The following is a 20985-nucleotide window of genomic DNA, read 5'->3' as shown; positions in this document are numbered from 1 at the left end:
ATGTTCAAGTGGCCGTGCTCCTACATGGCGTCTCCTTACATCTTTGTCTCCCAGCATCTCTAGGAGCAGCAGCAGCAAGGTCTTGAAGTGCTCGTCCCAAACCACCAGACTGTCATCTCGGGCCACCTTCAGCAGCTCCAGCATGGTGGCACGTCGCTCCTCGGTGCTATGCTCACCTGCTGGGCCTCGGGAGAGCTCCTTCAGCAGCTCCCCGACCAGCTGCAGCCGCTCGGTTGCTCCTGCAAGAGACGGCATGTTGTATCACAATTCTGCACAAGACCTCGTTCTTCTTCAAGAAATACTTCATGCGGTCACCTGGGACATTTCTGGGGTCCTGGATCTTGTTTTCAGCACATTCCTTTTGGTGACCTACAGAGCACAACGGGAAATAAGGGAAACATGGTTATTTAGATCTTGGCCAGTAACAACGTTCAGGTGTGACGTACCATCTAGCCGCAGCTCCACACTGTCATCAAACAGGGTCTCCCTTAGGGCGGTTTTGTCCAACGTGCTGATGTTGTCTGTGTAGTTGTAAGGGTTGTAGTCTCTGAAACGCGCCACAGGAAACAAGCGTGGCGAAGGTGTGTACAGTAAAGATGTTTTGTTGTCCACAGCTGTTCTCCCGGCCTCCACCATGTCACCATGAAGTCTAAGGTCCGAGTGTATGTTAGCGGCGCCCCCACACTGTGGGAAACAAAACAAACATTGTAATTGTTTGGAATCTCATCAGCATGAAACATCATAAAGCTTCGCTCCACTCACCATGGTGTCCCGTTTTTCATCTGGCCTGTATGTCTCCACCGGATCCTCTTGACTGCGGTAGCTGAAGTTCTGGATGGCCTCGGTGACACCACGCAGGGAGCTGTAGATCTGCTCAGAGTTCAGGTTCTCACTGTCGTATTCTATCATGCTGCAGTGGGTACATTTCAATGAATGAGTACCACTTCAATAATGACAGAGAGCAATGCACAGCTATGTACAGTGGTGTGAGAAAGTGTTTGCCCCTTGATTCCTGATTTCTTATTTTTTGTCACACTTAAATGTTTCAGATCATCAAATTTACATATTAGTCAATGACAACACAACTGAACAAAAAATGAAGTTTTAAAATGAAACTTTTTATTAGAGAAAAAAATCCAAACTACATGGCCCTGTGTGAAAAAGTGATTCCCCCCTAAACCTAATAACTGGTTGGGCCACATTTGCAATCAAGTGTTTGTGATAACTTGCAATGAGTCTCTTACAGCGCTGTGGAGGAATTTTGGCTCAGTCATCTTTGCAGAAGTGTTGTAATTCAGCCACATTGAAGAGTTTGAGCATGAACCGCCTTTTTAAGGTCATACCACAGCACCTCAATAGGATTTAGGTCAGGACTTTGACTTGGCCACTCCATAGTCTTCTTTTTGTTTTTCTTCAGCCATTCAGAGGTGGACTTGCTGGTGTGTTTTGGATCATTGTCCTGCTGCAGAACCCAAGATGGTTTCAGCCTGAGGTCACGAACAGATGGCCGGACATTCTCCTTCAGGATTTTTTTTGTAGACAGCAGAATTCATGGTTCAATTTATCACAGCAAGTTTTCCAGGTCCTGAAGCAGCAAAACAGCCCCAGACCATCACACTACCACCACCGTATTTTACTGTTGGTATGATGTTCTTTTTTTAAATACAGAATTACTTTTAAGCCAGATGTAATGGGACACACACCTTCCAGAAAGTTCAACTTTTGTCTCCTCAGACCACAGAGTATTTCTCAAAGGTCTTGGGGATCATGTAGGTGTTTTCTAGCAAAATTGAGACAAGCCTTAATGTTCTTTTTGTCCAGCAGTGGCTTTCGTCTTAGAAATCTGCCATGGAGGCCGTTTTTGCCCAGTGTCTTTCTTATGGTGAAGTCATGAACATGGTTGGCCGGTCGCTCCTGGAAATGTTCACCACTGTTCTCAGTTTTCGCCATTTATGGATAATGGCTCTCACTGTGGTTCTCTGGAGTCCAAAGCTTTAGAAATGGTTTTATAATCTTTTCCAAACTATAGATAGATGACACTTAATCTCAGTTAAATTATGTTCTAATAGGAGGGGCAATCACTTTTTTTTTTTTACACAGGGCCATGTCGGTTTGGATTTTCTTTCTCACTTTATAATAAAAAGTTTCATTTAAAAACTGCATTTTGTGTTCAGTTGTGTTGTCATTGACTATTATTAAACTTGCTTGATGGTCTGACAAACATGCAAACAAAAATAAGAAATCAGAAAGGGGGCAAACACTTTTTCACACCACTGTATGTGTGTCTGAGTGCAGCAAAGAGACAAAACTATACCTGGAAGACAGCACATGGGCTGACAGACATTTTTTAAATTAATACAATTATTCTATTTTGTTTCATTAATTTCTAATTGTACATAGATGAGGTTGTGATAGAGGTGAATTACAAAAACAAACAAAAAAAATCACATCCAAATCCATGTGAAAGGCACTCAGATCTAGAGAGTCATGTACAGTGAAACCTGCTCATGTGCACATCCCTCCGATTGACTGACTCAAGTCGGCATAAGCAATTGTTGACTTGGGTACGCTCAGAGAAGCTCCAGGGGAGGCGGGGAAGTGCAGCGGGGAACTGGGTCTACAGCAGGCCGTAATTAGTACCTGGTGCCCGGCAAGAACGGCGGCTATTTCTTCCGGTTGGCAGACAGACCATCGAAACTCGGATTCAAAATTAAATAATTTGAACAATCCCGGAAGAATCTTAATGTTAGTTCCAGTTCCATATTTCAGTAATAAAGGGAGTTTGTTGACATGGTTTTCCTCCATTTGTGCAAAATTTTAATGAGAAGGAATGACTAAGAAGTCTGCTGCAAATTATGACGTTAACAACACTACAAAACATAAACATGAACAGATCAATTTTTTCCCCTTTGTTGGATGTCTGAGTTTGTCAAAGTCAGCACTTTTTAGTAATTAAAAAGAACACAGCGGACCAGGACTTGATAAGTTGGTTGACTTAAACGGGTTGTTGACTTTATATTGTTCAGTCATTTGTTTGTATCAGGGGTGTCATTGGAAAAGAGAGTGTGCTCTCAACTGGCCTTCCCTGAATAAATAAAGGTCGAATTGAATTTAATAAACAGGTTCCACTGTATTTTGTTATGTGTACCTGGGAGAAAGCCCCCCATGGGAGCAGGTGGTGGGGGATGTCAGTGGGCTGCTGCGGCTGCTAGGCTGGCGAGGAGTTGCACGACCCGTCGGGCTACTGGGGGAAGCCTGCATGTGACAACCCACACACAAACCATAAACACACTTGGCTCAAGACAGCTGAAATCTCTCACCTTGGTGGACATGACAGTGTGCGTGTGTATACTGTAAAGGCATGCTGTACCATGCTGATGCCGCTGTTGGTGCTCGTGCTCCTCAAGTGGTTGTGCAACAACTTGGTGGTCCCATCTTGGAAGGTTTTGGGTAGAGCGCCGAGCAGCATGGTGAACTCTGGTGTGTTCAACTCAAACAGAGCAATGAGCACCACCTGGGCCGCCTGCAGGCAAGCACGGACACACACACACAAACACACACACATATGTTGAGAGGACTCACTGCAGTTGTGTCACACCTCTGTGAGTCACAGTGGCCTATCAATACACCATCCTGTAGCACATTCAGTAAAATTAAACCAGCTAAAGCTGCTGCTAAGAAAAAGGAGCAGAGCTACAGTTGTAAACCTCGTGCTATTGCCAGATGATTCTACCTGCTTGCACCTCTCCTCCAGGTTGCCCTCTCCAGGCAGAGAGGTCACGGTGCCGGCTCGGCCCGACAAATCCTCCCCAACCCAGTTATGAAGGGTCTGGGGGTTTGGTGAATGAAGAAATGTTGATTGAGGGAAAAACATCAACATGTGAAAACAAAAAAGTAATAGACAAAAAACACAACTAAACAAAAAATAAGGAAAATGTAGAAGTGACAACAGAAGCATGTGGAAAAAGAGAGGGATGGTATTGAAAATGTTGCACATCGGCACGCCTACCTTCCGGACATCAGAGCTTTTGGGTTCGGTGGTCCAGGTGATGATGCGTGAGACAGCCAGGCGTGTCTCGCTGGTGTTGACAAAGTCAGATGGGTCCATCTGGCGTGCCAGTGCCTCAATGTAGCGCAGGATAGCCACCTTCACCTTCAGGTTGGGTGTTTGCGTCTGATCCACGATAAACCGCATCAGGATGTTGAACTGCTGCTCGTACGGGAAGGACTCTCTAGAGACAACATTCCCGCTTTATTCACTTCACCAACATTTCAAACCAAAGTTTATATCCTAACCGTGTGACGTCCAGAGCCTTCTGTACTTTGGCTTGAACAGAGCCAAGGAGGTCGGCGCCCATTTTCTTCAGCAGCTGGGTGAGCAGGACGAACAGCCAGTCGAGCAGGTCTTCCCGATACACAACTATGAAGTCCACTAGAGTCTCCAAGAACATGCTGAAGACCTGAGTGACATGTTTACACAACAAGGTCAGCGCTTCACATCTGGGATGTAGTGACTGTGTGAGGGGTGAAGGAGAGCAAAGACTTACTCTCTGGTGTGTGTTAGAGTCCATACAAGTGAGGAGCCATGCAACATAAAAGCACAGTTAGTTGTCCTTCAATTAGTAATTTAACATTATCAGTTGATGTTATCACTGTTGACATAGACACTGTTGACATGTACTTAACATCTGTCACCTTGCTGTGAGGGTCTGCAAACATTCTGGTGAAGATCTCACAGAGCCGCTTCAGCTCTACACGACTGATGCAGAAACACACACGGGTTGGGACTGTATCCTTTCTCTCATCTGTTTGATGATATGATCAAGATCATGTTACCAACCTGAGAATTCTCTGGTTCTTCAACAGGTTCTGCAATCCAAGCAAGCCCTCCTTTCTTTCTGACCAGTTGGCACTGGCGCAGTGGTTCAGAACCTCAGCCATATCCTCCATCTGACGCACATGATGTGGCGCCAGGCCGCCGTTGCGAGAGCTGTACGACCGCTCCGAGCAGGCACTAGAGGCATCACTGTTTGCGTCATCATCAGAGTACATACCCGGCGACTCAAAGCGCCGTCGTCCCGACCGCCGCTGTAGAAGGAAGAGTCACAAAGGTTGGTGCCGACGTCATCTGAAGGGTTAGGTGTGCTGCTCTTGTGTTGACATGCAGCAAAGTGAGACACATTGGCAGCTACGGTATTAGCACAGGTTGTCTAACAATGGACAAAGTTCAGTGATGCATGATATATGATACATAATGATATGATAGACGGCATAATTTCATGCTCATGCTGACACAAGACACATCAGCTTCTGTACCTTACTCCTCAAGTCTCCTAAGAGCTGCAATGTACAAAGTCCATGAGGGAGGAAATTAAAATGCAGCATTTATTCAATCCAAGATATAGCAGGTTATTGTGAATGTTTCTCACCAGTGCGTCAGCAACGGCAGCCTCCACCTCAGTGCCTGTGTTGAGGATCCTCATGGCATTGACGGAGGCCGAGATCCGAGCCTGGTGAGATAGCCGGTCTGACAGAAAAAAGCTGGCATGTTAGTAGGTGCAAGCACAGCATTCAACTTGTTGGACTTGTTGTTCAATCAATTCAATGTGTCACTTTACATGTCGGCTTTGTTATTGTCATTAAAAAAAAATAAGAACTCATCATCAAAATACACCATGACAAAGATGCTAGCATAAATAACATAAGTTGAGACGTACAGCATCAAGATTGATGGTAGTTTTTAACCCCTGCAGCCCAAAAACAAAAGCAGACCATATGATATTCTGTAATAATGAACAACTTGACGAGGAGATGCATGTACGTCACATAACATGAAATGGGTAGCTCATTTCCTGAATATGTGATGTAACGTACACAACATTGAATCTTGGTGAATCCAGCCTAAATACTGCATTGTTGCCCCATCAGTGTGTTTCCACCCAGCTGTTCTGGACATCAGGGTGCTCTCAGCAGGAGGATGTGGCCTCGATAGTTCATGACTGACCATGTCAGGGTTCAGGGTTCGCCGCTGTGTCTACCCCATGTTACTATTGTGGCGCCGGTGAGCAAAAATAGAGTAGAGCTTAGCATTGTGGCAACAACTTAGGATGTCAACCAATTTACCTTCTTAATACAGGAGTTTTCATACACCCGGTTTTTCAATGAAAATTATTGCCATAATTATGAATCGTCATCGTACGGCGATTTTTAGCGTTTCCCGAATCATTGCATTTTCTTGTGGCGGTCGTGGATAACGTAGTTGTGATGACTATGAAGGAGTAAGACCTCGACACACATGGAGAACATACGACATATCTGAACGTGTGTTGGCCGCACTAATTATGTATGTGGGGTGCACATGTGGCACATGACACAAATAGGAATCCGCAAGTGCGACGTACAAAAAAAAATAATTTGCCCAAACCTGACATCAGCAAAACGTATGAAAGACACATGGTGGCCGCGTGGACGATGCACGTAGACGTATGACGTGTGTAAGTTTGTCTTGCAACCTGAACAAAATGTAAGCTCCCGTAGAGTTTGTTTGACATGACAAAGAACCTCTCACATGTGTGCCCTCTGTGCGTTTCTTTCATTTTTTTGCACGTAGACGGCTGTAGGAGCCCGTACAGTGTCACTCCGCGCAGTCGAATGCCCAAACAAAGCATCCACGCGTTGAGTCTCTGTTGAGATACTCTAGACAGATTCTGGCCAATCTTTTTACCATCTATGTGTGTGTGTTGTTATTTGTTCATAGAACACACAGAAAACAATGAACAACTCAAATTTTGTCTCCTTTCTTCCTCGCATCCTGCTTAGTGTTAGGTGAGGCTTTCAGACAGTATGTGCTTTTTTTAAACTCGAGTACCAAGGGGTCAAAATATGGCACTGAAGTTCCAGAACTTTGATAAAGAAGGTGAGAAACACCACTGAATTCAAGAAAGAACTTGTAGCAAAGTACAAAGATCGCGTCTGTTACAATAGAACTGCAATGTACAGTAAAGGTTCCAAGTTAACACAATTTGCAGAGGGAGTGATTTAAGGAAGACACAGAAAGTGACTGCACCTGCTGCTGAAGTTTACAGTAACGTTCATGTGAGCAAGTATACAGCTCTAACTGTCCACTCCTTAAAGTTAAGTTTGTAACGGACTAGAGTGATACAGCATTTGTGTGGCTCTTCCGTTCCCTCCCATTCTCCCTCCACTCATTGCCATGCTCACCAACAATTCTTCAATAAAGGTAAAAGTGATGTTAAATGTTCATTTATCAATTTAATCTGTCATTATATATATTTTGCACTTTTTTCTGCATGTAAAACTATCATTATTCTCTATAAAATGTGTTTTGTGTTAATATTTTTGGGTTTCTGGAACAGATTCATTAGATTTGCATTATTTTTTAGGGGAAAAATTTAATCGGTTTACGACTGGTTGGGTGGCTGTAACGGCATCGAGAGGCGAACACACTGTGATATTATGTATCTAAATTTCTGAAACAGCTTGATACAGTATCTGTCAAAGCCCTTCTCTGGTTAGAACTCATCTTCATTCCTGTCTTACTGTGAGATGTAAGACCACAGTTTTCAGGCTGCAATGGCCCATTTTGCCCAAATTGCTCATATTCATGAAGTTGTACAGTGTATACTTGACTTAACACAGACAGCAACTTCACCCTTTCAACCAGATGTAGTGCATCTGACTGGGTGAACTTGCAGTCTGTCGTCACCTGAGGAGCACTTATCAGAAGACAAGGCACTTGTTAAATGGCAATGGGGGAGAGTAGCTGGAGAAGATCGGACAATAACACCAAGTGTTGTCGGAATGATTGTACTTTCATTTTATACCCACTTTAGCAGAAGATATAAAAATCTGAGCATGCAGAGAATCAGGGTGGAAAACTGGGATACAAAAAAGAAAGTGCAGGGGAAAAAAAAAAGAGATAAGAAACTGATGAACTCAGTAAAGGTTATAGCCTCAGTCACCATGTGAGGGCTCTGGTGCTGTACTCACCCAGGGGGGAGAAACCCCTGGAAGGGCTGGTGTCACAGCTGCTCTCTCGACTGGTTTCGCGGCTGCAACCCTGGCTCATGCTGGGTCGAGGGATTCGGCTTCGTGCTGGAGTGGCAGGATACAGACAGACAGACAGCAGCGCAGGCAAGAGTTTAGCTGTTAGCTTTAGCTCTTAGCATGCTCAGCTTTGGAAGAGCATTAGTCATGCAAGACAAGAAAGATGGGGTTAATCAGAGGAAAGTAACAAAGGGGGTGTTGTCAAGTCATTTGATGTCCCTCGCCCACAAGAAGAACCTAATTATACTACATTGAGTCTAATCCAGCGTAGCGTGGTGGGTACAGTGGTTAGCACGTCTGCCTAACTGCCAGGAGATCTGGGTGTGAATCTTTCTGTGCAGTTTGCATGTTCTCCCCAAGCTTGCATGGGATTTCTTTTGGTTTCCTCCCATAGTCCAAATACATGCATGTTACATTAATTGGAGACTCTAAATTGTCCATAGGTGTGAATGTTTGTCTACAGTATAGTCAGTTGGGATAGTCTCCAGCTCACCCACGAACCCTAACAATGTGTTTATGAGTCACATGCTGGAATGCTGGATTTGATTTTGGACTCTGGAAACCGACACTAAGCGTGGTGGTCAGCAGTCCTTACCAGATCCTGATCTGCTGGGACTGGTCTCTCGGCTGCAGCCCTGGCTGCGGTGGCCTCGTGGTCGCCTACTGTCGTTCAGGCTGCTGTTGGCGCCATTGCTAGCACTCCCCGTGCTTGCCCTGGGGATCCTTCCATAGGTGGAGCTCAGCACTCGGCCTGGGGAACCAGACCTGCTTCCGGCTAAAACATAGTTCAAATAAATGTCAACCTGTGAATAGCATCAGTGCAGTTGTCCAATTTTTACTCACGCTGAGACTGTGAGACGACTTTCCCTTTGCTACGACCCCGACAGTCAGGCACCGTTGGACGGTTCCTTGTGCTCGTTTTCTGTGTTCGGACACGACCTGGAAAGCCATAATAAGAGAAGAAAAGTAAGAGCTGGGTAAATGACTATCTTGAATGTCCTATACAAATATAGAACTCTTTTTCAAACACAAAACAACACAATGTTGCTAGCCAAGTCCCTGAACTTGAAACATTAGACAATGCATGTGAGACAGGTACATAGTATAACAAAAATGTTGGTCTAAGAATGGATGGGTGAATATTAACATATAGTCGGACCTGTGCAAAACAAAATACAATTTTCATTTGGAAGTAGCGTGCACCTCGCGTGGGTCACCACTGACACCACTGAGAAGGAGACAAATGGACAAGCATCACCCTGCAGACGTGCACAGCTTACCATTTGCTTTAACACACCACAAGCGGTCTGACCGGCAAGAGCACCCAGGAGAGACACAACGGGAGTTAAAGGTTGGGGCTTCAAAGGTGAGTATTCAAACATGGAGGAACAGTGGGAATTTCATTGTGTCACCTGACCAGGCCGGCACGTGGTACCACTCACCGAGTGAAGCATAGGATCCAGGTGGAAGAGCAGAGGCAGAACTGAAGGACGAATTCGATAATTGTACTGCCGAGGACACGGCCGGCATCCACGTGCGAGCAGTGGCCGCTGCGTTGACATCCACATCGCTGCAAGAACGTTGTAGGGAGCCAGAAGAGGAGGGGCCAACGGGTGGTCTTGAGGCTTGGCCCAATTTGGCTGATAGAAGGGCAACAGGAGACATTAAGTCTTAACATTTTGGAAATATTATTGTTGCGGCAAACTGCCTGAAGCCACGCCTCTCAGTGTGCAGGACTGGGTGCCAGGTGAGATTCATTCCAGTCAGCTAACACTAGATTAGAGCCGCCGTGCTCAATTTCAAGTGTGCTGTGAGCTGAGCTGGACGTTGTGGGAGCTGGAAATTTGTTCTGGAAACTGTACAGAAACACTCAAACTAATAGTCTGTCTACACGGAAATGTTTTCAGATAGAAGCTGTAAAGTATTTTATCGTTTCAGCCTTTCATTCACACGACAACAGCGTTTTGGGTGTCCTGAAACCGTTTTTGAAAACAGCTTCCAGGGTGGGAAAATCTGATAACGCAGTCTTGTCGTTGCCGCTTGGACAAGCAAACCTGCTTTCTCAAAATGATGACGTCACCGCCCCATCGCTGTCATCTGAACAGAAGTGAGTGGTTGTGTACTGCTACCGAAAAGCCAATATAATATCTGAAAATTTAGACTGACATGACTCCCAGTCGGGATTCTCCTGATATTTTTTTTGTCTTATACTCCAAATTGACTCACAGAAGTAATTCCACTTCTTCATAAGTCTGGACAAGCCGGACAGGCGGAAGATGACGGACCTTGTGCGCATGTAAATATTTGTTCATCTGCTTTGGTTTATTTGTATAGAATTTGTATAGGTTCATTTGCTTAGTTAAACTTGCCTTGGATTGTAGTTTATTAATTTAGGTTACTATTCTGTGTCAATCATTTGTTAGGTGATGAGTTATGAGTTATCTTTTGCTAACTTGTGGGTGTGTCAATTAATTACGACACTATATGTTGCAATTAAAAAAAAGTGAAGTGAAGTGGTTTAAAACTTGTGTGCTAAAGATTTAGTCTAAAATAGTAGTGGTAAAACATGATAAAAAAAATATATAAATTATTTAATACTCTGACTGATCAAAATATTGGTCATATTATTGGTCATAAAAATGGTAATGCAACTTGGCAGAATCCCTGTAAGCCGACAAGCCGGCCCACAAGCCGAATGGTCTATATTTTATTTTATTTTGCCTTGTAGTGGCTCAATCAGTACACTAGGTCCCTAACTACGAAACACAATTGGTTCCAGACAACCGTTCTTAAGTTGAATCATTCTTAAGTAGGGGAAAAGGTAATATTACCAATGATATAGGTACTACATGTACGTGTATACATATACAGTATATGTGTATGTATGTAAATATGAATTTGGATGCAGTAGTAATATTAAACGAGGATGATTAATTAAAAAAGCAATAATAAAAGTGATATAATAATACGTAATGATAAATGTTATTTACCTTTGAAGAAGTGTGGTCGAGCATATGTCGTTGTGGTGGAGTTGGAGGAGGAGTTATTGGAAAAAAAGGACAAATGGTCGTCGTCGTTAGACTCTTCTAAAAGAGGTAGTGTTCTGTGGGTGGTGTAGAAGTAAACAGGCCTATTAACTCTTCATAAACTTTAATCACACGCTCTGTCCGGGTTGTATCATCCAGCTAAAACCTAGCTTTCCTAGCTTTACCGGAAGCATGCGCTGCCCAGCGTCTGTGGGTCTCATTAGCTCTAAGTATACATACTGATTCCTGAGCACTACAAGGCAAAATAAAATAAAATATAAACCAGTCTGGCCGCACGGTGGTCTAGTGGTTAGCACGTTGGCCAATACAGGAACAGCCTGGAGATTGGGAAGACCTGGGTTCGATTCGATTCTCCCCTGGGCGCGTGGGTTTTCTCCGGGCACTCCGGCTTCCTCCCACATTCCCAAAAACATGCAGGTGAGGTTAATTGGCGACTCTAAATTGCCCATAGGTATGAATGTGAGTGTGAATGGTTGTTTGTCTATATGTGCCCTGCGATTGGCTGGCGACCAGTCCAGGGTGTACCCCGCCTGTCGCCCGAAGTCAGCTAGTCAGATAGGCTCCAGCATGCCCCCGCGACCCTAATGAGGAAGAAGCGGTATAGAAAATGGATGGATGGATGAACCAGTCTGCTTGTGTTCGTATCGACGAGTGTTCGCTAGTCGGGTGTTCGTAAGTTGGGGACCTAGTGTATTTATACTGCTACTGTACATGCTTGACCAGTAGAGGGCACTGTGACACTGCTAATGGGACCAACAGTTACAGGCAGACCGGGGGGAGGAGAAGTGAAGAAAAGCTACTGTAGCTACTGTACATGTAGTACAGTCAAACCTGTCTATAGCGGCCACCAAAGGGAAACGGCAAAAGTGGCCGCTATAGGCAGGTGGCTGTTATAGACAGGTTGGCGGCCATTTTTAATTTGTGCGCGCACATATTAACATGTCTGTGATTACAAGCTTGTTGTGTTTGCAGATATATATAAATATACTGTTATATGTTGACCAGTAGAGTGAATGATTGTGACTGAGCTACGACTCAGTAATTAAAGTCTACACACGACGGCTTCATTGCTTAAAAAACGAAACTTTTTCGTGCATGAAGCTTCTGCTTGAGTCGGCATTTTGGCCGCTATATGCGGTCAGATATTGACCAAGGGATACAAAATGGGTGGCCGCTGGCTGCGTTAGACAGGTGACCGCTATACACAGGGTCTATAACATGCAGATTTTCTGCGGGGGATTTTTCAGTGGCCGCTATAGGCAGGTGGCCGTTCTATACAGGTGGCCGCTAAGACAGGTTTGACTGTACCTATATCATTGGTAATATTACCTTTTCCCCGACTTAAGAACAGTTTTACATAAGAACGGTCGTCTGGAACCAATTGTGTTCGGAAGTTGGGGACCTAGTGTAATGACGTCTGTGAGCGAATGATGACATGCTCCACACAGCAACAAGCTTGTTAGCGCAGTTAGTACTGTATGTCTGCGGTCTGGAATTATTTCCAAGTTCTGCCTTTGGATTGTATACGTATATATACACATGTAACTGAAGGTCTTAATAAGATGTCTGCTGATGCTGTGCAAGCTCAACACAACGAAAAGACCTTCATCTCACTGTCACACAGCTGTCAACTCTGGTCAAGGGACCAAAGACAAAACAGCACACTTGCGGCCTTCACAATATATCGGTATTGGTAAATTGGTTATCGGTAATAAAGTGCTGGACAATATCGTTATATCAGTAAAAAGTCAATATCGAGCATCTCTATACATAATGTAAGATAAAAACTGACCTAGCTGACTTGGTCATGAGTTGATACTCACATCTATGTGCTATTTTGAATTGCTAAGCTTTATCTAAATACTGATACCATGTGGGCTATCTCAATCGCAAAGTTTAATTTTGTGTCACCACTGGTATTTATTCAAGGGTTTTTCACTTTGTAAATACTTAATTGGTGTTTGCCTGTGTGTTTCAAAAGTTTTTCAACTGCAACTGCATCTGCACATTAAATCTACTTGTGGCTTTAATAAAAAAGATGTCAATGGAATTCAGCGTTTTCTTAACAGTGAGTACTTTCTTTCTCGTTTGCTCTCTCTGTCGCGCACATCAATTAAATGACACCTCATTATTTTGACTGTGGATTATTTTGGAGTCTTTCTATTGCTTTCTATTATGAAAGGCTATTAAATGTAATTGAGCAATTGCGGTGTGTGTACACGTGTGTGCGTGTTCTTCTAGAACTGTTAATCCTAGCAGATATTGTTAGTACAGCAGCAAATGTGCAAAAGTATTCTTACATCTGGCCATGCTCCTTCCATGGGTGCTTCTTGCAGGCAAAGGTCGACTGCAAAGGAGCAGAGGCACAAAAATTGGGAATGTGAAACCGAAGGACAAATCTTGCATCGACTTTGGCTTTTGTGTCTCACTTGAGGCTCTCCTGTGAGGAGGATGAGGAGCGATCAGATGCTGGCAGCGACATCAACGTGTCTCCACTACGCAGGTGAGCTTGGAGAGCTTTCTGATAGGACGACTCCAAGCTTTGGAACAGCTGCTCTGCCTCCTGACTAAAATGGCCATGGAAGTTCCAGTAGCACCTGCAGTAATACCAGCAGTGATCATGAAATCATCAGCAATTGATACTTCCCTACTGGTGAAGACACTTTGATTGTCACTTACTTCCTGGCCAAAGAGCGCACCTCAGCATCAGCATCATGAATGCCTTTTTTTATAGTTTCCATTAAAACAGCTCCATGCCTGACAAAGGAAACATTCAGATGGATGAAGCCTGACCATTGCTCACACACACACACACACACACACACAATTTATTGATGACAACCTATTAGCTCCCTTGGTATAAGGGTTCATCTCAGGTTTCTCCAAAGCAGTGGTGATGCCGGCCGTGCAGAAACATTGTGTCGTTTACACACAGGCAGCTACCCTTCTGAGTTAGTCTCATGTTACCTCAACAGGATGATCAGCAGCCACATCACTTTCACTTGTTTGTCAGAACCTCTGCTTGTTCCATAGCAGATATTACAGACACTAAACAAGCTTCACTTTATCTGCCCTTTTTAGTGAGCCAACATGAGCTGAGAACCTGTGGCATGCATTTGTCATGATCTCAACATTGTGTTTCCTCACCTCTCCAGAGCACTCATGTGCCACTCCTGCAGCTGCAGGTTCAAGAACTCATAGCAACGCCTGCAAGACACACAGCAACAAACACACTCCATCTATTTCTTGTATGATAAAAAAAAATTATTAACCAGAACCTTTGAAACCGAAAAAACAGCCTGAATCACTTGTGCTCACCTTCTGACGGCTACAGATTTAGAGGTGCAGTTGCTGGTGATGATGGGGATCAGACGAGGGTAGTGTGTGTGCTGCAAAACACATAGATGCACTTTAGTGCATGCGCTCTTATCCTAACTAAAAAACTGATTTAACAGGAAGCGTAGACGCACTCTGAGGATGAGGCGGATGGCAGCCACACCAGAAGTGGCCATGACTTTGGCACTGTTGGGCACCAGGTTGAGGAGGGTCGGCATGATGGCCTCAGCAGCATGATCAAAGCGGTTGCAGAGCACTGAGGACAGGTGTCTGGAGACAAGAGATTCAAGCAACCACTCAAAACAACAACCACCACGCGCTCTGGAACAGAACTGCACATGTGCACTCGGGGCATTTTAGAGAGCTTCGGATGTCGCCGTGTGAGTATGGTCTTACCCAAGAGTGATACAGGCCTCCCGAACCACCTGAGAACGCAGGTCTTTGGCCGACAGTTTAAATGCTGACTCGAGGAGCCGCAGCTGCTGCAGGAAGCCGTCAAACTCTGCTGCTCCAGCCAACAGAAGTGAGCGTACCTTCTTCAGCTGGAGGAGTGCAAACAAGGCATTGTGACCAATTCACAGCCACAACAGTCAACGATAGACTCCAGATGTGACATCTTACCGCGGCCACACGGAGCTCCCAGTCGCGCTTGTCATCCGACAGCACATCTCGAATTTTGGCCATGGCCTCTTCTACCTCCCTGTTGGAGTAGATCTGATAGATGGAATGAAGACATGGAGTCAGCCGCTCAAGTGACAGACAATGAGTCTCGAGTCAAACAAATGAACCTGCATGGTGGGAACATCATCAAAGGCCTGCGTGAAGTCATCCTCATCCACTGCGCCAGCAGCAGAACCATCCCTCCCTGCAGACAACAAAAATGCTTAGTCTCCCACGTGATGATTGCATATGTTGTTACGCAGATAAAAAAAGGGGGGATCTTACCTGCTGATTTGGTGCGTCTGAGCGAACCAACACTCACAGTCTTTCTCCCAGCCAGCGATGCTGCTTTGGATGAGGTTGAAGAGCAGCCACCATCCAGTGAATCATCGTCCTCAAAGTTTTTATCTAAAGCAGGCGAGAGGCGAAAGGTCACATAGAGGACCACTCAACAACGCAGCGTGGGCAAGCGCTCTGACATATCTGCATTTCAAATTGAAACTGGCACAGGGGAGAAGACAAACATTCCTGTAGCCTCGACACAGCATGCCAACCATAGTTGGGGAGGATCACAACAATCGGTTCACTGTCACTTGTGACGACATTTAGAAGACAGACCATGATAAGGTTTGCAGCAAGTAAGCATTCCGACAAAAGGTTACCAAAGACACGCAAGCCATGTTGTTTCTACTGTAGTTGTCCCTGTCCTCGTTATGGAACTCTTCTTAGGCGAGTGTGTTAAAACTTTTTCCACCAAGGGCCATATACAGAGGATAAGTGGCATAGAAAGTGGATGGATGGATGGGCCACATACAGTAATCCCTCATTTATCACAGTTAAGTGGTTCCAGACCCAACCGTTATATGTGAAAGTAGGATTCCTTTTTTATAAATAGAATATTTTCATAGTTATGTCACAGAAAACCTGTTTACAACCTTCAAAACACAATTGTTAACATTATTAGAGCCCTCTATATATGAAATAAAACCCATGTAGTCACCTTTACATTCATATTACCCAATGTAGTAGATATTATCAGAGAAAATAAGGCATTTAAGAAGTAAATAAAACTTGTGTGTCGCAGTAAATGTGTTCGGGACATACTATGCACGGGAAGTGACATCTGGGGTTCAGAGTTGAGTTGTAATTGCTTAAATTAGGCATAAAATATGTAAAATTTGCTTAAATGTGCATATTTTTTTTTACTCATAGGCCGTATTCAACCACAAAACAGCATGATTTAATTATTAATATATGTTTGAAAAAGCGTAGTGTTTAGTATGTTGGCCACACAGTTAGGAGATCTGGATCCAATTCTCCATTTGGGCATCTCTGTGTGGAGTTTGCATGTTGTGAGAGCTAGTCAAATTCCTTGTTTGTGTAAGCATAATTGGCCAATAAAACTGACGTGATGTGTGCGTGAACGGTTGTTTGTCTGTATGTGCCCTGGTCCGGGCATAACCCGCCTCTTGCCCAAAGTTAGCTGGGATAGGCTCCAGCATACCCCCACAACTGTAATGACGACAAGCGCCATAGAAAATGAATGAATGAATGTTTGAAAAACGTAATAGTGAAGCCGAAAACCAATCCAATCAAGATATGCTACGCATTTGAATATTATTAGTTAGACTATACACAAAATAGAATGGAAAATTTATTTTTCTAAAAAAAAAATCCAATTAATTAATAAACGACCTAATTATGCAAATGCTATATAAGTTATACGTAGGTCGATACATTTTTTCAGTGATTTTTTTTTTGGGGGGGGCAAAGTCAAACATAATAATAGACAGTGGATTACTTTACTTGTTTCTAGCTTTGTAAACCACAATTGTAAACAATTCACAACTAATTTCTGGCTAATGTAATTTTTCTTTGCTAGTCAATTAAAGGTAACTGTAACTGTTATTGTTAAATTTGCAATTTTCTTTAAATGATTGTGAATATTCAAATCCAAATACTTTTTTTATATTGGAAAAACAATATTGTACATTTAACATTTTTGTTTTCTTTTCCTTCATAATGTTTGGATGCAGGCCATTTTTTATGATTTTTTTGTTTTTTAAAAAAAATATATTTATATATGTTGCGGGCCGACAAAAAAACAAGCTGTGGTTCGCAAATGACCCCCGGGCCGGACTTTGGACACTGCTGTTGTAGGGCATGCTATCACCAGTCTTATATTACTCTTACTATACTGTAAGTTCCACATGCACGCACAAGCACACACAACTACTATGACTTCATTCCATCATGTAGGACAAAAATGAACTCGAGGATGAGGAGGCGCCTCCCCTGGCGTTATGACAATAAACAGTAACATTAAAGAAAACAATCGGCAGTCTTCAGTCCATCTCAGACGGACGTTAAGTCTTAATAGTCCTGTGTGGTTACCCTCAGGGCATAATTACAGATTTATCCATCCTATACCGTCCTGCCTCTCCACCATCTATCACTGACATCATTACGGATGGCAGCAGCTTACAGGAGCAGATCCGCCTGCAGACCAGTTTCTTCAGCATGCTGACAATCAGGTGGTTCCAGCAATAATCCTCACATCTGTGGTCCTCACATCTCTGTCCTCTGACAGCGAGAATAGGGGGCAAGGTGTGGAGTCAACATGCTAGCCTCCCTCCTCTCCCACTACAGTAAAATGTTCCTCTTGGTCCTGGTACACTCACACTGTCCTCTAGCTGACTTCAGCAAACACACACACTGCTAAGATCAGGATAGAGGAAGTGAGGGTGGAGACAATGGGTGGAGCATGAATGCTTGAATCACAAGAGGGTGGAGCCAGAGCTGAGGGACAGCCATTGTGTCATAATGACTCAGGAAAGGAGGGGGAGGATGGCAAGTGATGATGCACAGCAAACACAAACAAAAGCATTTCAGATGAGGAGAGTTAATCTGCCTCTCCAGGAAGAAGACCAAATATGACATTCTAAATGTCCCCCCCTACACACACAGCCAGCAAGGGGCGCTGTCGCTGAGCTCATCTGGTACATTTACACCCTCAAAAACTAGTCAAAATCTTTCCAGATTTTTCCAGGTCATGTTGTTTCAAAGCACCTGTGAGAAAGCTCCTCCCTGATGGGTGACTGATGGGTGGGTAAATATATCGCTATCCCCAACAGATGCTATTATCTCTCATTGTAGAGTATCGATACATCAACATCCAGGTACGCTCAAGCCTCCTTTACACTTGCACGCATTTTGTCCCCGTAGTGGTGCGCAATTTTGCATGCCAATGAGTAAATTGGTCGGAAACAGGTGTGAAGTATGCGTAAACTGTGCGGGGCCACGTGCCCGTGCACAAACACTTTTTTTGAAATGTTCAAAATTTGTGGCACACTGAATTTTCGTAAACTAGTCGTGAATGCAACGTTGGTGTGAATCACAATACGGGGGGGAACTATGGCGCTTGGCGGAGGTCTGCGCTCTCCAAGTGCTTCTACCTGCGACCGATGCTACCGCATCTCTCGTTTGCCAAACCGGATATCCGGTCGCATCGGTTTATCGTTCACAGCCATATCTACTACACACTACTTCCTTTTTGAATAAAAAGCTAATCCAACACTGCACTGATTGTTGAGTGTGAATGGTTGGTTGTTGTGGTTGTCTACATGTGCCCTGCGATTGGGGTGGTGTACCCCGCCTCTTGCCCGAAGCATACCCGCGACCCTAAGGGGGATAAGCGGCGTAGAAGATGGATGTACGGCTGACATTTCATAGTAAATAAACAGTTCTATGAAGATTTACATTTTGACATATTCATATTAATACATATTCACATTAACATGAAGGTCGTTATGGCATACTGCTAACTCACATAATCATTTATATTACATTATTTATATTTACTGTATATGAGGTTTATTTTTCACCTCCTTCAGTGTTGAGATTATGGTTTTATTCTAGAACCAGTTCCAACGGTGTTAGAAATGGCGTGACAACAACATTGATCCAGCAGGCCATCACGAACCAAAGAACCATAAAACCAGCAGGTTTGGATATCGTGATGAAATCTTACCTGACACAGGCGACAAGATCATGTTCCCTGACCTCTGGACTTCATCAAATTTACTGAAGATGACGTTCAATCTGGAAACGGGGAGATTTGCATATTCATGGGTCACCACGTCACCGAGAGAATAACACCACCTTCCTAAAACGATGGCCTCAGTATAAAAACTTTGTTTTTTCATAATTCGTCTCTTGATGATGCGGGCCACCTCTGATAAGACCATGAACTAAAAGTAATGTTATATGTCGTTATAAATAGATTTTAAATAGATAGCATTCACGAGTTAAAACAAAACTCAATTTGAAGTAACTTGATCAAATTGAAAGCTAAGTTGATACTGAAGTATGCATGTGAGCTTGTTAAATTGTGTTTTACATGTTGCTAGCTTTCCTTTTTACGCCCTCGTAGTGCAATAATGTTGGTTTACTGCTATTTTGTTGTTATTGGCTGGTGGCACCATGAGTGAGAATGTCTGTAGTTCAGTGCTTCTGAAATCGTGGGGCCAGCTCCCTTAGGGGTGGTACGGTGAACTGTCGGGAGCGGGAGGGTGTGAGGGTCCATATTAGTGCTGACCTGCCAACATGTATGAATTTGTCACATTCAGCATGCAATTTGATTCTTGAATACGCTTGCATGCTTCACTGCTCTTTATTTTGTTGCATTTCGCTGGTTCCAGTTTCGAGTTCAGTCTGTACAGGGCAGATAAATAAATAGATAGTACCAGGTTCTCAATAGTATTTCAAAAGGGGGTTGAGAACCACTGCTGTAGTTAATGACACTCTGGTCCTTTGAGCTGTATTATTTGACATTATATATGTGATTGGCAATTATGAAAAGTTTTCTGTGTGCAAATTAAACACTTCATTATTTTATGTGGGATTTAAACTTGCTAGACTATTAAGTGCTGCTAATTCCATTAAGTAGCAGCTTGAACAAGTTTATTGTTAACTGTTTAAACTGCGGATACATTCTCATCAAGGCAAAAACCTTTGCAAATTGCACATTGTGTTGGATCTAGGGATGTCCCGATCCACATTTTTTGGCTTCCGCTCCGCTCCGCTCCACTCCACTCTGATCCTTTTTTCTTTTTTTAATAATTCGCTTTTGTTACAAACATGAATTTGTGGAATTGAATATTATTATGAAAATAGCTCTTCAAAACATTAAAAGTAAAGCAACCAAAGTATTCCTTCATTTTTTTATTACACAGCATGATCAACAATATCGTTTGGCTTTTGCAACAAACATCTGTGAGTCACGTCCCTAATCCAATAAAAGTCCATCCAATAAAGATAAAATTGGAAAAAATGTGTGTGCAAAATACTTTCAAAGAAGGACTAATCATTTGACATGTTTATAGATCAATGTGTGGTGTGATTTAGAATATATGACATTTTTTTAACAAACTCTACACAATAGTAATTTATTGTCCCTAGTATAAACAACCAGTGGTTAGAGTAGCACTTCCCGTGCGAGCCCCCCGCACAATGACACAGCAGTCCGGGCACAGTGAGGGGGAACTATCACTGTAACTATGTAGCCGAACAGCCAACGTCCAACTTCAAACTAACTTCACCAGGGTACACTGTGGACTCATGGTGGTGTTGCGTTTTCTTCTTCTTGTGGGCCGCGAGAGTCGAGTGGCAACCAGTTTTGAGGCGCATTACCACACCTACCATGACGGTGTGTGGCCCATAGTTATGAACGTTATACGGTAACCGGATCGACCCAATCTCGTGGCGGAAGCCGATATTATCAGATCTTCAAAATACAGCGGATCGGCAGCCGATCCCGATGATCGGATTGAGACATCCCTAGTTGGATCATTTTCATTTTTAAACCCAGATTGAA

At 43.6% G+C, this 20985-nt stretch overlaps 1 protein-coding gene across 11 annotated transcripts in view; it reads right to left on the bottom strand.

Annotated features, from left to right (window-relative positions):
* The window catches only part of LOC129180976 (CLIP-associating protein 1-B-like), a 28606-nt gene that overhangs the window by 3901 nt on the left and 3720 nt on the right, over positions 1-20985 (bottom strand). The window contains exons 8-36 of one of the 11 annotated variants that reach the window (XM_054775474.1): positions 19141-19211; positions 15396-15518; positions 15239-15315; positions 15072-15164; positions 14847-14992; positions 14585-14720; positions 14433-14503; positions 14262-14321; positions 13794-13871; positions 13544-13711; positions 13415-13461; positions 9510-9707; positions 9348-9374; positions 8911-9006; positions 8663-8842; positions 8011-8115; positions 5430-5527; positions 5317-5340; positions 4841-5088; positions 4696-4759; positions 4297-4460; positions 4010-4232; positions 3734-3829; positions 3371-3523; positions 3149-3255; positions 763-910; positions 447-684; positions 316-369; positions 40-239 (exon numbers count right to left, since the gene is read on the bottom strand). In XM_054775474.1, the coding sequence (XP_054631449.1) occupies positions 40-239; positions 316-369; positions 447-684; positions 763-910; positions 3149-3255; positions 3371-3523; positions 3734-3829; positions 4010-4232; positions 4297-4460; positions 4696-4759; positions 4841-5088; positions 5317-5340; positions 5430-5527; positions 8011-8115; positions 8663-8842; positions 8911-9006; positions 9348-9374; positions 9510-9707; positions 13415-13461; positions 13544-13711; positions 13794-13871; positions 14262-14321; positions 14433-14503; positions 14585-14720; positions 14847-14992; positions 15072-15164; positions 15239-15315; positions 15396-15518; positions 19141-19211 (3493 nt within the window). The remainder of the gene's footprint in view (positions 1-39; positions 240-315; positions 370-446; positions 685-762; positions 911-3148; positions 3256-3370; positions 3524-3733; positions 3830-4009; positions 4233-4296; positions 4461-4695; positions 4760-4840; positions 5089-5316; positions 5341-5429; positions 5528-8010; positions 8116-8662; positions 8843-8910; positions 9007-9347; positions 9375-9509; positions 9708-13414; positions 13462-13543; positions 13712-13793; positions 13872-14261; positions 14322-14432; positions 14504-14584; positions 14721-14846; positions 14993-15071; positions 15165-15238; positions 15316-15395; positions 15519-19140; positions 19212-20985) is intronic. The other 10 variants (XM_054775493.1, XM_054775484.1, XM_054775500.1 and 7 more) reach the window with 10 other exon arrangements.

Source organism: Dunckerocampus dactyliophorus, chromosome 1 (assembly GCF_027744805.1).
Source record: "Dunckerocampus dactyliophorus isolate RoL2022-P2 chromosome 1, RoL_Ddac_1.1, whole genome shotgun sequence".
Classification (NCBI taxonomy): domain Eukaryota; kingdom Metazoa; phylum Chordata; class Actinopteri; order Syngnathiformes; family Syngnathidae; genus Dunckerocampus; species Dunckerocampus dactyliophorus.
This window is presented reverse-complemented; position numbering and strand designations above follow the sequence as displayed.